The 16666-nt window shown below is 42.1% G+C and overlaps 1 protein-coding gene across 9 annotated transcripts; it reads left to right on the top strand.

Annotated features, from left to right (window-relative positions):
- Window positions 1–259: 259 nt before the first annotated feature.
- On the top strand, window positions 260–16408 carry LOC133829875 (flavin-containing monooxygenase FMO GS-OX5-like). Of its 9 annotated transcripts, none has more exons than XR_009891894.1 (9): window positions 260–939; window positions 1038–1108; window positions 1338–1487; window positions 14223–14305; window positions 14475–14610; window positions 14974–15031; window positions 15427–15582; window positions 15832–15946; window positions 16069–16408. XR_009891894.1 is itself a non-coding variant. In XM_062259705.1 (8 exons), the coding sequence occupies exons 1-7, from the start codon at window positions 414–416 to the stop codon at window positions 15555–15557; spliced, it is 1155 nt and encodes a 384-aa protein (XP_062115689.1). In that variant the 5' UTR covers window positions 260–413; the 3' UTR covers window positions 15558–15582; window positions 15832–16408. The 9 variants fall into 9 exon arrangements, 5 of the variants coding, with proteins under 5 accessions (XP_062115689.1, XP_062115687.1, XP_062115685.1 ...); XR_009891893.1 differs by having other exon boundaries at window positions 261–939; window positions 15821–15946; XR_009891892.1 differs by having other exon boundaries at window positions 266–939; window positions 14858–15031; window positions 16069–16386.
- Window positions 16409–16666: the final 258 nt, after the last annotated feature.

Genomic DNA, 16666 nt, shown 5'->3' with positions numbered 1-16666 from the left:
CTCTTTCCCCTTTTTTAGGGTTCACTTGAACCAACTAACTGCTTTGTATATTTCATCCTATAAATATGAGATTTTGAGAAGAGAAAGGGATCGGATTTTGAACTGACTTAAGCATCGGAGTGTCTTTCTTGTAGGTGATCCCGACAAGTCAAAGACAGATTTCATCACCGGAGTAGAAGGAAGTCATTATTCATCGTTGGGTTTTCTTTCCAGATACAGAAAGACAAATTGTTGCACCAACAACTAGTTTAGCTCCTCCGTGTTATATTTTATTGGTATAAGCTAGTAATATTGCCACTCCTTTTGTTATATACTCTCAAATTTTGTTTAGATGTTCTAATATTTGTTAGCTTAAAATTATTAACTAAGAGATCTCATTGGGATAAGATAAACCAATTAGGCTGCGAGGGTCAATGGGTAGATCGGTAAGCGTGGGTGTGATTGGAGCAGGAGTAGCTGGGCTCTGCGCAGCCCGCGAGCTAAAGAGTGAGGGCCACCGAGTCGTTGTCTTCGAAAAAGGCGACCGAATAGGCGGCACGTGGGTTTACGACCCACGTGTGGAATCCGACCCGCTCAGTCTCGACTCCGCACGAGACATCGTCCATGGCAGCCTCTACCGAGCTCTACGCACCAACCTTCCCAGACAGCTCATGGGATTCCTCGACTACCCTTTTTCAAAGCGACAAAATGGGGACTCCAGAACCTTCCCGGGTCACGAAGAAGTACTCTGGTTCCTCACCAAGTTCGCCCATGACTTTGGACTCGTTGGGTTGGTTCGGTTCAACACGGAGATCGTTCGGGTCGGGCGAGTTGGCGAGAGGAATGGCGAGTGGCTTGTTGAGTCGATGACTCGGGGGAGTGACTCGGTGAGTGAAGTGTTCGAAGCTGTGGTTGTATGTACTGGGAACTTCGTCGAGCCGCATATCCCTGCTCTAGTGGGTGAGTGAGTTGACTTCTTTTTGAAACTCTGGTACACATGCAGCTGTCATTACACTGAAAAACATATATATACAATTTTTATATGTATTTTGACTCAGGCATAGAGAAGTGGCCAAGATATCAAATTCATAGTCACAATTACCGTGTTCCTGAACAATTTCGAGGACAGGTATGATTTAGTGATTTTTCTTTGTTCTGATTTTGTTCTTTTCACTTGTAGAGCTTTTACTAGATCAAGTCATACAATGTAGAGAAGAGAACTAGTTTGATTTGATTTCAAGTTTAATGGGTTCGATTTAATCTTCCCAACCTTATAATCAAACATGCTGTTGTGGATTTCACCTTTTTCAAGGCACTGCTGTTTTTGGGTACTAAACAAGTCACCACTTAATTAATAGATTGTGGTTTTGATTGGATTTGGAGCTAGTGCTTTTGACATCTCTAGAGATATAGCTACTGAAGCCATCGAAGTTCATATTACCGCAAGGAGTCTTGATGTGAAAGTGGGAAAGTTGGAAAACTACAACAATATATGGCAGCATATGATGGTATGTTAGTGTCTTTGAACCTGAGCATATCTACCTTAACATATCATAAATTTCTATGTTTTTTACAATATATGGAAATATCATTTTTCATTATCAAGGAATAATATAATTGAACTCGTCAACTAAGTTAAATCAAGAACTTTGAAAAGAAGTGAATTTAAAACGGCTGAACTTCAAGTAAACTTTCTGATGGTTTCAAGAACACAAAACGTAAATGCTAAAATTTTAGTATGGAAAATAGAGAGAACATAGAATGTGTGTTTTCATTAGTAATGGCTGCTTACAAAACTCTCCAAAATTCGACCACCTTCTCAGGTGAAGGGAGGTCATATTTATAGTAGAGCACTATTGGCTCACTGTACATGGTGGTCCCTAGAGAACATGACCCCACATATGCAGTCTACGGATGGTAGTGGTGCTAGGAGCGTGATGGTCGCTCCAGTACACACCAAGGGTCCACGGGAGCATCTCAATTTTAGTACTTGGTTGTGTTAGGATTAGTTAGAATTCTGTTTAGAGTTAGTTATTTGTTCTAACTTCTCTAACTGTTTGCACAGCTCATTTCTAACTACTCTTGTATATTTATACTTTGTATTCTATCTTTTGAGTAATGAGAATCAGTTCATTCATTTCATGTTCAATATTCTTTACATGGTTTCAGAGCCTCTCTGATTCTCTATCGATCCATCTCGTTCTTCATTTTCGTTTTCCTGTCAAAATCATTGCCGCTTTCTCTGTGTTTCTTTGTGTTCATCTATGGCGAATCCTACTGGTTCTTCAGCTCCGTCGTTCTCTCCGGTGGTCTTCTCCCACAATCTCTCTGTCAAACTTGATCTCCACAACTTCCTTCTATGGCGTTCACAGGTCTATGCGGCTATTCAAGGTCACCAACTCCAGGACTACATTGATCCAGACTACAATGTCCCTGAGAAATTTCTCTTCGATGCTGATCGTACTGCGAAGAGAGTAAATCTTGAATTCAGCAAATGGGAGCAACAGGATCACTGTTATATTCCTGGTTGCTTTCCTCTATGTCCGAAGGCATCCTTACTCGTGTTGTCGGTGGCAAGACTTCAGCTCAAGTATGGACCATTCTTGATGCTTACTACACTTCTCAGACCACGGCCAAGGTAGATCAGTATCAAACTCAACTAAAAAATATCAAGAAAGGATCTCTTGCTTTAAATGATTATCTTCTTCGTGTTAAAACTCTTGTTGATAGGCTTGAATCTGTTGGTCACACCATTTCTTCTAAGGAACACATTAATGCCATTTTTAATGGTCTGCCTTCCGATTATGATGTTTTCATCATTTCAATTAACTCTCGAAATCAACCGTACACTGTTGTTGAGATAGAATCTCTCCTCTTGGCTCAAGAAAATCGATTGGAGAAGCATAGTCAAGAATTGGATTCTTCACCAGCCATGGCTAATCTCTCTCAATCTCAGTTTTTCAAGAAACGCAATGCTTATCCTCATCAATCTTCCCTCAATCAATTTGCTAATTCTGTCAGAGGAAATACCAATAATAATTCAGGTCGTGGTCATTGGAATCCTTATGCCACAGGAGGTAGGGGTCAATTCCACAACAACTACTCTAATATGTCTGCTCAATCTGCTGGGTCCAATCGTGGGGTTTTCAACAACCAAGCAGCTCCTCGCCCTATCTGTCAGTTGTGCTCCAAACAGGGTCACTTTGCCTCTAAATGCTACGTGCGGTTCAATCCTGATTTCCCTGGATATGGAGCTCTCTCAGTTGATAAACAACAATCTAATATGTCTGCTCTAATCGCTTCTGCTGATACGCTAAATGACCCCTCCTGGTACCCAGATTCTGGTGCTACTAACCATTGTACTAATGATGAATCTAATCTACTGCAGAAGCAAGATTACACTGGTTCAGACAAGCTCCATGTGGGTGATGGTACTAGTTTAATGGTATCTAATGTTGGTAAGACAATTTTTCAATCCCATTTATCTCCTCAATTCTTTGTTCTCAATAATGTTCTTCATGTTCCTCACATAACCAAAAATTTGATTTCGGTCTCTCAATTTGCAAGAGATAATAATGCTTTCTTTGAATTTTACCCTGATTATTGTCTTGTCAAGGATCAGGTTTCCAAGGTGGTGTTGATGCAAGGTCATTTTAGTAATGGCCTTTATGCCTTCCCTCCTTCCACCATGCGATTCACTCGACCAGTTCACTCCCCTGCTGCAACCTTCATGCTCTTCTTCACCTCATTCACTTGTTACATCTAAACAATCTCTAGTTTCTTCTTGTAATTCTGATTTTGTTGTACCTCATTCTGAATTTCATTTGTGGCACAGCAGGCTTGGGCATCCAGCTGCTAAAACTGGTAAGAATGTACTATCCTTGTGTAATATCTCAATTCCTAATAAATCTCATTCTGACTTTTGTAATGCTTGCTGTCAAGGCAAAATTCATAAATTTCCATTTCCAAATTCTGAAACTACATACTCTTCTCCTCTTCAATTGATCTATTCAGATCTTTGGGGTCAAGCTCCAGTTTTATCATCTAGTGGCTACAAATACTATATTCATTTCATTGATGCATATTCTCGGTTTACATGGGTCTATTTGTTGAAAGCAAAATCTGATGCATTCCAAACTTTCCTTAACTTCAAAACTCAAGTGGAAAATGAATTTAATTGCAAAATCAAATCTTTTCATTCTGATTGGGGGGTGAGTTTCAAGCATTTTCCTCTTATCTTGTTGATAATGGTATTACTCATAGACTCTCTTGCCCAACTACTCATGAGCAAAATGGTGTAGCTGAGAGGAAACATCGCCACTTAGTAGAATCATCTCTCACTCTTCTTGCAAATGCATTAATGCCACTCAAATACTGGGATGAGGCAGTTCGAACTTCTGCCTTCATTATCAATCGTTTACCCACCACTGTTCTTAATGGTTTATCCCCGTTTCAGGTATTGTACAATAAACTCCCTGACTATAATCAACTAAAAATTTTTGGCTGCTCCTGTTTTCCAAATACCAAGCCTAACAACACTCACAAACTCGAGTATAGGTCGTCTGAATGTACTTTCCTCGGCTACAGTTTGAAGCACAAGGGATACAAATGCCTTGCCTCCAATGGTCGAATCTACATATCACTTGATGTCATCTTCAATGAACATCTCTTCCCATTTGCTAAGGTAAGTACATCAGATTCCTCTTCCAACTCTTCTATTCCAGTTAAACTTTCTTCAGGTTCTATACCTACTGTTAAACATTTTCCTCTTCCTGATGCCATCCCACTCCCTTCATCTACATCAGAGACTATGTCTCACTCTCTTCCCATCCATTCTTCTACTCCCTCACCATCTCCATTTCCCTCCTCTCCTTCTTCCTCTTCTCCTCATATAAATGCTCCTCTTCAGATTCCCTCCTCTTCTCCTCCTCCCATTATTGATAATCACAATGAGGTTGTATCAACTGCCTTACCAACATCATCTACCGTTACTGATACCAACACTCACACAATGGTCACACGTTCAAAGGCTGGTGTTTACAAACCCAAAGTTTATATTCTATCTAAAGAACCTCTAACTGTTAATGAAGCTTTGCAGGATCCTTTATGGAGGGCTGCTATGGATGAGGAGTTCTCTGCTCTTGTAAACAATGGTACTTGGACATTGGTTGATCTGCCTCCTGATCGAAAACCAGTTGGGTGTCGATGGCTTTTCAAGATAAAGGAGAAACCAGATGGTTCAGTATTGAGGCACAAGGCCAGGCTTGTTGCCAAGGGGTTTAGTCAACAGTTTGGTTTTGACTTTACTGACACATTCAGTCCTGTGGTCAAGCCGACCACAATACGTGTTCTTCTCACTCTTGCTCTGTCCAAAGGCTGGGTTATTCGGCAGTTAGATGTTAACAATGCGTTCCTAAATGGTGTGTTAAATGAAGAGGTCTATATGACCCAACCTCAAGGTTATATTGCTCAAGGAACTGCCTCTAAAGTTTGCAAGTTAAACAAGGCTATATATGGATTAAAACAAGCTTCGAGGGCCTGGTTTGAGTGTGTCAAACAAGCCTTGAACAGTTTTGGTTTCCATGGGGCTAAGTCAGATCAATCACTTTTTATTAGAATAACTCCCTTTCATACTACATTTATTTTGGTATATGTAGATGATATTCTAATCCTTGGCAGTTCTTACATAGTGATTGATGAGATTGTTGCAGCTCTTCATGCTACATTCTCTCTTAAAGATCTTGGAGAAGCCCACTACGTCCTTGGTATTGAACTCATAAAAACAGCTACAGGCCTTCATCTATCCCAGCGGAAGTATCTCATTGATATCCTTGGTCGAGCCAAAATGCAGCATGCTAATGGGCTTCCAACTCCCATGTGTTGTGGTGATAAACTTTCTGCTCAAGGCAGTGAATCCATTGAAGATCCCTCCACTTATCGAAGTCTTGTTGGAGCCTTACAATACGCTACTATCACTAGACCAGAGTTGTCTTTTGCTGTCAACAAGGTGTCTCAATTCATGTAGACTCCTTTGCTGTCTCATTGGAAAGCTCTTCGGAAAATACTCAGATACATCAAAGCTACTCTTGACTATGGTCTCTCTTTTCATCCGAGTTCTTCCCTTGATTTGGTTGGATTTTGTGACGCAGATTGGGCTTCCGACCCGGATGATAGGAGATCTACATCAAGTTTCTGTGTATTCTTTGGCCAAAATCTTGTGTCTTGGTCCTCCAAGAAACAGCACACTGTGTCTCGGTCAAGTACTGAAGCTGAATACCGTAGCCTAGCTCATTTGACTGCTGAGATTACTTGGCTCCAATCTTTGTTGTCTGAGCTTCAACTTGATTTGCCCTCTGCTCCTCTTGTTTGGTGTGATAACCAAAGCACAGTTTTGATGGCAGCCCACCCAGTTCTTCATGCAAGAACTAAGCATATTGAGATAGATATGTACTTTGTGCGTGAGAAAGTCTACAACAAGCATTAGTAGTAGTTTTTAGAGAGAGAGTGTAGTGAGAGAGAGAGTGTATGTCCAGGTCTAAAGCGCACCATAACCCCACTAGTTATGGGAAGAAATATGTCCATTTTCCCACTGGATTTGGACAAAATTCTGGTTTCGGGGGTCCCTTCGTGTCTTATGGTCAGAGGTATTGGAGCTTTCGTACAGCCTTCAAGGTGTTCATGCTGACCCTTTCTAAGGATGGCGGCTCCGTAAGGATCTATGAGAGGACAAGACTATCAGGTTATGAGATTTCATTATCTTTAGACGCTTCTAGATGGCTGTTAGAAGAAGTAATGTGGTTGATCGAGGCTAGAGATGACCTTAGGGTGCATCGGAGGAGAACTTTCAGGGATTTTTCCATGAGGGTGTGGCTGGAATGTTATCAAAACGTTAGAGGAATTTTTTTGAAGATTTCCGTACTAAAAAACAGTGCATTCAATTCGATCATCATTCCGGAGGAGAATTTTGCTCAGGGATGGAAAAGACTAGAGGATTGCCTGAGACACTTGGTTAAGAAGAAGGGCTTTGATTCACAAGGAGATCTTGGAAGGAAGGTCGATGGAAAAGTCTCTTGGGCTTCTATAGTTAAAGGAAACCCCAAGGAGGTGATCATGGATGAAAAGGAAGGGGCAGTCAAGTTATCTAAGGATTGCCACACTCTGTTAACAGGGGATGAGGACTGTTTCGATTGGAGTTTGGCTGTTTTCATGTTCAGAAAGGAAAGCCGGTGCCCTTGGTCGGCTGTTCATGAGGGAGTCCAAAGATGGTGGGGGAAAAAGTTATGTGTTTCGCATTTCTCAGACGACAGGGCTCTAATATGGTGTGCAAACGAGGGAGAGAAGGAAAGGCTGATCTCTAATGGCTCGGTTACTATTCCTGGATTGACTGCAGTTTCCTTTGCTGTATGGAGTTGGAGGAATCAAATGGAGAACAGGAAAATTTCTTGTACACATGAATGGATTGGTATTGAAGGTATTCCTTTGAATATATGGAACCACCATGTTTTCAAGGTGATCGGCTCACTCTGTGGAGGGCTATTAGCTATAGACAAGCACACTTTGGAAAGGAAGAATCTTTTTTGTGCCTATATTAAAGTGAAGGGGGATGCTTCGGGTTTTATTCCAAGCTTCATCTCTTTGCCATATGATGGCAATCAGCTGTCCTTGCGTCTGGTTAAAGCTAGAGGGAAGAAGCTTTTTCCGGTCCGCAAATTCTGGGTGAGGAATTCGACCAGGAAGTCTGGGTGTGGCTTGGGTCCCGATGAAGGAGGTTGTTCGGAGAAGCAGCAGGGGACCAACGCTGAGAACGAAGAGACGCGTGGCGTAGTGGAGGAGAGGGAAGGCGGCGCCACGGTGGCCATGATTGATCGGAAGTTGCAGGTAGCAACGAGTGGGTCGGCGCCGAACACGATTTCCATTGATGAGCTTTTACCGTTGCTTCACGTAACTCATGCCTGCCATTAAGGAGAATATTTAATAGAATAAAGTCAGATTTATCTATTAATTGTAGAGGGATGGCAAGCACGTGCATCTATTTCAAAAAGGTGATTAAAAATGACTCTCCCACGTGGCACCTTAAGGATAAAGGCTGGGTTGTTTCAGCACTCTCTTTGGGCCGTTTTCATATTAATTTGGTAAATGGGCCTTGTTTATTTAATTTGATTATCATGCCATGGGCTCTCTTCAATCCAATAAATCTTTTAAATATTTTGGGCCACGGTTTGGGTTATACAGAATCAATAAATAAGCTGGCCAATTCAAAAAGGATTTCTCCTAAGGAGCGTGGCAGTTTTTCACAAGGGATTATCTTTTTTTGGGATGATTCGGTGCGAAGGAAACCCAATACAAAGAAAAGTGTATTGCTGGAGAAGTTTGAGGAGGAGTCAGAGTTTAAAGATAACAAGGGTGGTTTGAAAGTGTATTCTCGCTGGCAAAATTACGGTGGCGTAGACAGTAAGTATTTTATGGAAGATCTTGATAGGGGGGAGCCTTCTTTTGAAACTGTAGGAGAAGAGAAGGATCTTGTTTTCCCAATCGATGAGGAGCTTGATTCAGGCAGCTCAGAAGATGAATATGTGGATGAGATTGGAGACGGCGAAATAAATGACAAAGAGGACTGTGTTGAGCAGGTGAGATACCTGTGGGATGGAGGAAGGAATGAAGAATGCACTCAGGTTGAGGAAGATCAGGGGACTGCGTGCGTAGAAGGGTCGTCAGAGGGAGGTGTTTTGCAGGGAAGGCCTGCCTCTCTCGACAATATTAGGAGCAAGGAAGAGGAGAAATTGAGTGAGTCCGCTAGACTTCTTAAGTCTGGATTCTCTGGGTATATCGGTGATCCGTTCTGCTTTGGGAGGGGAAAGTTTAGGAGACTCTGTCAGCCTATCTGAGAAAAGTTACCGGGAATTATGCAGGCTGAGCTTTGATGTTAACTATGGAAACAGGAAAAAGAGGGGCTTGGGGCACAGTTACAATTTATGAGGATGCTTACTTGGAATGTAAGAGGTTGTGCCAACAAGAGCAAACGGAAAGCAATTAAGGAATTGATCTGTAAAGTAAACCCAGACATTATTGTTCTTCAAGAGGTAAAAAAGAGTTCCGTTGACAGGAGTTTTATTGGAAGCATTTGGAGATCTAGGTTTAAAGCTTGGATTTATCAGCATCCATTAGGCCGATCGGGAGGCACATTGGTAGTTTGGGATACGAGGTGTGTTTCTGTACTTGATTCTTTAGTTGGGGATTTCTCAGTCTCAATTTGCTTGGAGGCTGAGGGGACGGGTCCCTGGTGGTTCTCAGGTGTTTACGGTCCTGTAGTCTATGATAGGAGAGACAGTTTTTGGGATGAATTGGCTGGGTTGAGTGCTATTTGTGGAGATTACTGGTGTGTTGGGGGAGATTTCAATGTGGTTAGAAGAATTGAGGAGAAGTTGAATAGCAGTTCTAACACTAGGAGCATGAAGATGTTCGACGCTTTGATTAGAGAATTAAAATTGGTGGATCCAAAGCTTCAAAATGGTCGTTATACATGGTCAAATTTCAGACACAAGCCAATTTGTTGTAGGCTGGACAGGTTTTTTCACTCTCCTTCGTGGTCGGAATATTATCCCTTCATTCGGCAGGAGGTTTTGGTTCGGGTAGTTTCTGATCATAGTCCGGTAGTGTTGGACTCTAGTCCTCCGTCTTGGGGCCCTTCTCCTTTCAGATTTGATAATGCTTGGTTGGAGCACAAGGATTTCTCTCATCTTTTCCAGAAGTGGTGGGGCCCAGCCAAGGGGCAAAGGGAATCGGGCATGATATTTATGTCAAAACTAGACTCTATTCGTGGTCATATTAGGAAGTGGAGTCGTCATGTCTTTGGGGAGAGGAAAATGCGGAAACATTTATTGGAAAGGAGACTGTTTGAGTTGGATAGATTGGAGGAAGGGGGATCTTGGAATGAGAATCTTCTTTTGGAACGATCAAAGGTGAAGGAGGATTGGCAGCAAATTGTTTTTGAAGAAGAAAGAAGTGTGTGGTTTAAGGTTAAGTGTCGATGGGCAAAGGAAGGGGATGCTAACTCCAAACTTTTCCATAGCATTCTTAGTGCTCGGAGAGCAAGGAATTTCATTTCTAGGATTGAGGAAGATGATGGTACTATTTGGGATAAAGACCCCGATATTGAAAGGGCTATTGTGGGCTTTTATTCAACTTTGTATTCGGCGATGCCGAGAGATTGGGTGGGTGTGGACGGGATTTCTTGGTCTCCAATTTCGTCGGTTATGGCTTCTTTCCTTGAGCGTCCTTTTGCTGAAGACGAGATCAGACAAGCGGTTTTTTCGTGTGATGGCACTAAAGCCCCGGGGCCAGATGGGTTTTCCATTGCTGTTTATCAGAACAATTGGGAGGTAATGAAAAAGGATTTGATGGATGTATTTCATGATTTTTTCAAGGACGATGTTATCCACGAAAGGATCAATGAAACTTTCATTTGCCTGATTCCGAAGAAATTGAACAGCTGTCGGGTAAGGGACTACAGGCCTATCAGTCTAGTCACTAGTCTGTACAAAATTATTTCAAAGGTGTTGGCTTATAGGCTTCGAGGAGTTCTCTCAGACACAATTGCGGAAAATCAAGGTGCTTTTGTCGAGGGGAGGCAGATCTTGGACACAGTTCTGATTGCAAATGAGGCAGTGGAGGAATATAGAAGCAAAGGAAAAAGAGGTTGGGTGTTCAAAATAGACTTCACCAAAGCTTATGATTGTGTGGACTGGGATTTCTTGGAGTTAGTTTTGGAAAGGAAGGGCTTTGGTGAAGTTTGGAGGACGTGGATGCGTGGGTGTTTATCCTCCACTTCTTACTCCGTCTTTGTGAATGGGCGGTCGAGAGGAAAGTTTAAAGGTTACAGGGGTATTCGCCAGGGGGACTCTTTGTCTCCATTCTTGTTCACTTTGATAGCGGATGTTTTAGGTAGAATGGTAGATAAAGCTAAAAGTGCCTCGGCTCTAAGAGGTTTCCCAGTGGGCAAGGATAAAGTGGATGTGAGCCACCTTCAGTTTGCAGACGACATGATTTTCTTCGCAAATGATGAGGAGTCGCTGGTAGTTCTTTTGGACATTCTAAAGGTCTTCGATGGAGTTTCGGGGTTATCTATCAATTTGCAGAAATGTCAGCTGCTGGGGATTAATTTGTAGAAAGAGATGGTGGATCAGAAAGCTAGTGAGATTGGGTGTGAAGTGGGTGATTGGCCTATTCAGTATTTGGGGCTTCCTTTGGGGGCTTCTCCACGCTCCAAAGGGTTTTGGGACCCGGTGTTATCTAAATGTGCTACTCGTTTGGATTCCTGGAAGAGTGCGTTTCTGTCTAGAGGAGGGAGGCTGACTCTTATTCAATCTGTTCTGTCTTCCATTCCCGTGTACTACCTGTCGCTTTTTTGTATCCCTAAGAATGTGGCGATGACAATTGAGAAACTGATGCGCGACTTTTTTTGGGAAGGTGCGGACAATTCAGGTGCCGATCATTTGGTTTCCTGGGTCAATGTTTGCAATTCTCGTAGTCACGGAGGCTTGGGGGTTGGGAATTTGGTTTTGAGGAATAAGGCTTTTCTGATGAAGTGGTTGTGGCGGTTTCCATTGGAAAAGAATTCTTTATGGCATAGGGTGATCAGTAGTAGGTATGGTGAAGATGCTGGCTTCTGGGATACAAACGTGGGGAGTAGATTTTCAGTTCGTGGTCTGTGGAGAGATATTTCTATGTTGTACGAGGAGTTCAAGCGTAGGGTCTTTTTCAAGGTGGGGAGGGGTGACAGGATTCGCTTCTGGGAGGATAAGTGGATTGGTGATTGTTCCCTGAGCTCACGGTTCATTGATCTAGTCAGGGTGTCCGAGGCAGTGAATGTTTCGATCAGAGACTTGGTGGTGGCTGATGGTGGTATTAGCTCGGAAGGTCTCGGCTGGGATTTCCGTTTTAGAAGGAATTTATTCAACAGGGAGATTCCTAGCTTGATTGAGATGTTAGATTTGATTAAGGATGTGCATCTGTCGGAAATTTTAGAAGACAAAAGGATCTGGAAACCAGACAGTAGCGGGGTTTTCAGTTGCCATTCGGCCTTTCGCAGCTTAGCCTATGATCATTTAGGGCCAGAGTGGCCGTGGGCAAGGAGGTTATGGAAAAGTGGTGTCCCATACAAAATTAAAGTGTTTGGATGGTTATTATTCCTTGACAAATTGAGTGTCCATGAGAATTTGCAGAGGAGGAGACCTTTCCATTCCTTGTCGCCCAATCGGTGTGCTAACTGTAATAACAACAGCGAGTCAGTGGGACATTTGTTTCTTCGGTGCTCTTTCGCCAGCATCGTTTGGAATAAAGTATTACAAGAATTCGGGGTCGGTTGGTGTATGCCTTCCTCCTGTGCGCAATTGTTTCTCTCTCATTTGGAGGGAGGAAAGAGGGTGACGCGTTTATGGCAGTGTACAGTCCTCGCTACATTTTGGGCTATTTGGTTGGAGAGAAATTCGGGGACTTTTGACGATTCATCTTCTTCTGTGGACAACCTTTGGGATAGAATCAGGTTCTGGGTTGCCACCTGGGTGTATAGAACGAAAGAGTTTGAGGGTGTGTTCTTTCTGGATCTTCGTAGGGAGTGGGTGCATTTGTGGTCTTAACTTTTGTTTATTTATTTTTCACTATGTTACTACGGTATTCCTCCGCCATAAGTGAGGGTTTTCAATATTTTTGAGAGGAGGTCATTTCGACCTCTTACTCTTTTTTAAAAAAACAATGAAAGTCTACAACAAGCAGCTTATTGTCAAGCATGTTCCCTTCGGCTGATCAAATAGCAAACATCCTAACGAAGCCATTGACTGTTGCTAGATTTTCTTTACTTAGGCACAAACTTAGAGTTTCTTTTCTTTCCCCTCTAAGTTTGAGGGGGATGTTAGGATTAGTTAGAATTCTGTTTAGAGTTAGTTATTTGTTCTAACTTCTCTAACAGTTTGTACAACCCATTTCTAACTACTCTTGTATATTTATACTCTGTATTCTATCTTTTGAGTAATGAGAATCAGTTCATTCATTTCATGTTCAATATTCTTTACAGGTTGTACCTCCACTATCTATTTAGTACGAATGTCAGAGGCTGGCTAGGAAGGACCACATTAGGTACCTTGCTTGTACGACCACTACTTGTCTGGCGTGGAGATTAGGATTAGACATCTGGGGTTGGGGTTTTCAAGGTCGTACCCCCGTACATACTTCGTACTTGCACGATATCTTTGGGTCATGCATGGGTTCTTACCCTCACAAGACGTCCTATTCTTTTAACCTTTGAATGTTGAAGTCCTTATGGGTTCTCGTGGATGACCCGCCCCCAAGAGGTATGGGAGGCAAGAGCCTCATGTGATGCCCAAAGGGGGAAGGGGAGGATGACCATGTGCAAAGCTATACCTCGCGAGATGCCGGTGCTAGGCGGAGGTTCGTGGGTGAGGGCATGCTTAGCGAGGCGCCGTCGCGAGATGGGGACCTTGTGGCGCGAGACAGTGCTTCGCGGGAGTGAGGCTTCGTGGTGCGAGGCTGTGCCTCGCGAGATGGGAACCTTGTGGTGCGAGACGATGCTTCGCGAGAGTGGAACCTCGTGGCGCGAGACCGTGCCTGGCGAGATGGGGACCTTGTGGCGCTAGACAGTGCTTCGCGGGAGTGAGGCCTCGTGGCGCGAGATGGGGACCTTGTGGCACGAGATGGTGCTTCGCGGGAGTGAGGCCTCGTGGTACGAGCTCGTGTTTCGCGAGATGGTGGCCTTGTGGCGCAAGACTGTGCTTCACGAGAGTGAAGCCTCGTGGCGCGAGACCGTGCCTCGCGAGATGGAGACCTTGTGGCGCGAGACGATGCTTCGCGGGAGTGAGGCCTCGTGGCGCGAGACCGTACCTTGCGAGATGGTGGCCTTGTGGCGCGAGACGGTGCTTCGGGCTTGGCTATTTCCATCCTGAGCTTATGTTTTGAGGGTCACAAGGCGGGGACCTTGTGCAACTGAAATTTTGGCATCCACAATAATTACATTCAGGGTATATTTGGATTGAAACTATTCCTTAAATAATTTTGGGATTAGTGTTTCCTCTATTCTTGTATGAATCTTGAATGCCATGTTTAGCAGTTCCTTATCTTGATATATGTTTTTGTGTTTGTATCTCTGTTTATAAGGCTCTATGGACGGACTTTCGTTATTATGCTAAGTAGGCTTTGGAAGTCATACTAATTTAAACATTGCAATTGAACAGATAGATCATGTTTGTGAAGATGGTAGAGTTGCTTTTCAAGATGGATCCTCAGTTTGTGCTGATACCATTTTCTATTGTACTGGGTGAACTTCAAATAACTTATTTTTATTATTAATTTTTAATTATCTTTAAAACATTCTTATGTAGTTTCTTCATGTTTGATAGCAATTATAGACAAAACCAAGTAGGATTAATTACCAACTCAAAACAAATTTTGACTCACTTGTTTGTGCTACATGTTTACAATTGCAGGTTCAAATATCATTATCCATTTCTTGAAACAAATGGAATTGTAACGGTTGACGAAAACCGTGTTGGACCCTTATATAGTCATGTCTTTCCTCCAAGCTTGGCTCCAGGACTCTCCTTTATTGGTATACCTGTAAAGGTTGGTTATAATGCCACTCTTAGATTTTCTCAGCTACAGATTCAATGGTCTTTTCAATGAATTTTATAGTTGATATTTAGGATCGAATATTAAATTCATCTAGTGGCCCTAGCTAATACACTTTGTCCTTCAGACTAGGAGCTGAATCTGAAATGAAAGAGTGAATCTCTACCGTACATACTGTTTTATTATTAGGGATGGTTTTAAACCGCCAGGAAAATTGACGAGTGTTCAACTTATGATTCAGGGTCTACCCTTCAACACAATAGAGTTACAATCCAAGTGGATAGCACATGTTTTATCTGGTAAAGTGTTTCTGCCAAAAGAAGAGGAAATGATGGCTTCTACTAATGACTTCTACAGGCATATGCAGGACCTTGGGTTGCCAAAACGCTCAACTCATTTCCTTACACCATATCAGGTATTGAGTTGACACATTACTTTTGCAATGTTGTTTACTACAATTATTGGTGTGGGGCTTTGTCGTAAATCATCCTCTAACTACCTTGGGTTGTGTTCAGCATGCTGTAAATTGAGATCTGTCAATACTACCTGATCGGTTGTGATTATAGCATGTTTACATAGTTTGGTGATTCTTAAGTTATAGTAGTAGTCTACATTTACCTCCATACTAAAGGCCTTCTGAAGTGAGTTGAAATAGTTGACTCTATATTAACCAGCCACAAATTTTAATTTTGGGGAAATTCTTGTACAAACTGAATTCTTTTAAACAAAATCCTATTATTTCGGCTAAAACACTAGTGCTTAGTGTTACTTTTTCATCTGAACAATGACTCTTGGAGGTTACTGTGGCAGACTGGATACCAAAACTGGCTATGTGCTCAGATTGGATTGCCTCCACTGGAGAACTGGAGATACAGGATGTACGAAGAGAGCATCAAGAATATAAAAGAAATCCGAGATGGATACAAGGACCAGTGGGATGACACTTACTGGCAGGGAATCATCAAGGTTTGCTATTCTTCTGCATTGAGATGTTTTGGTTAATAGATTGACACCCATCTAGAACTCATAAATTAAAGTAAATCTCTTTCTGTTTAACGCGAGAAGTTTTTTTTTTTTTTTTTCACAATCTGAAGTTTTGTTTTTATATGGGTAATGGCAGTTGCAAAAGATTTCATTCCTTTTCCTCATATTTATCTTGCTAAACTAATGAACCTGTCTTGTTGATGGCATCCCTAATTCACAGACAGGAAGCAGAAGCGCCTCTGAATGAACATGCCTTAAATTCTGAAGTTAAATCTGAGCTACTATCTACTTCCTTCGTCCAGCTTTGGATTATTTCATCTTGTATTGTGGAGCTTACTCATTTGAGGTTGTTATATTTTGTCACTTTCCTGCATTGTTGATTTGAGCTGGTTTAAGGACCAACACCATGAATAATCCATTTAGTCACCAGTAATTGAACATGACAAAGAATTCCCTGTAAATGAACAGGACTACGTCAACACCGAGCCATGAATTATCAAAGAGACATTGGATTGAACCATAAACTGCCTATACTGAACCATGAAGTGCCCATATAATTAGTGTTTCAGGAGATCAGAGTTTCCAGGATCAACATTGTGTATGTATGTTAATATATGTGTAAATTTGATGCTTGGTTTGAGGGGTCAGGCTACTTGATTCAAGTCACTTGATAATTTATACTCTTGCAGCAGAGTGATTCTTGATGCCTCTTTTGTGTGCATTAAAGCTCTCTCATGTTCTCACTTTGAGAGTCATCTTACTTTATATTGTCTTGATTTCAAAGTACGAATACCGTATCTGTTCTAATTAACATTAACATAACAGATAAGAATTCTCACACTTCATAGTTAATAGTCCTTCAAATCTGAATTTTTAGTGTCACATACCAGGACGGTTAAGTTCTTGAGACTTGATTAGATCACTCTTTGAGTCAATCTGTATATAAATAAATTCCTCTGATCATCCATAATCTACGTTTAGAATGTGTCCTCCTCTACCAACAAGCTCATGTACTTGGATTCTGGCTCCATTAAATCAGTGCAAGCTCATGTCAAAAATTGAAGTT

This window comes from Humulus lupulus, chromosome 4 (assembly GCF_963169125.1).
Source record: "Humulus lupulus chromosome 4, drHumLupu1.1, whole genome shotgun sequence".
NCBI classification, from domain to species: domain Eukaryota; kingdom Viridiplantae; phylum Streptophyta; class Magnoliopsida; order Rosales; family Cannabaceae; genus Humulus; species Humulus lupulus.
Note: the sequence above shows the minus strand (reverse complement) of the source record. Positions and strands in the feature narration are given on the sequence as shown.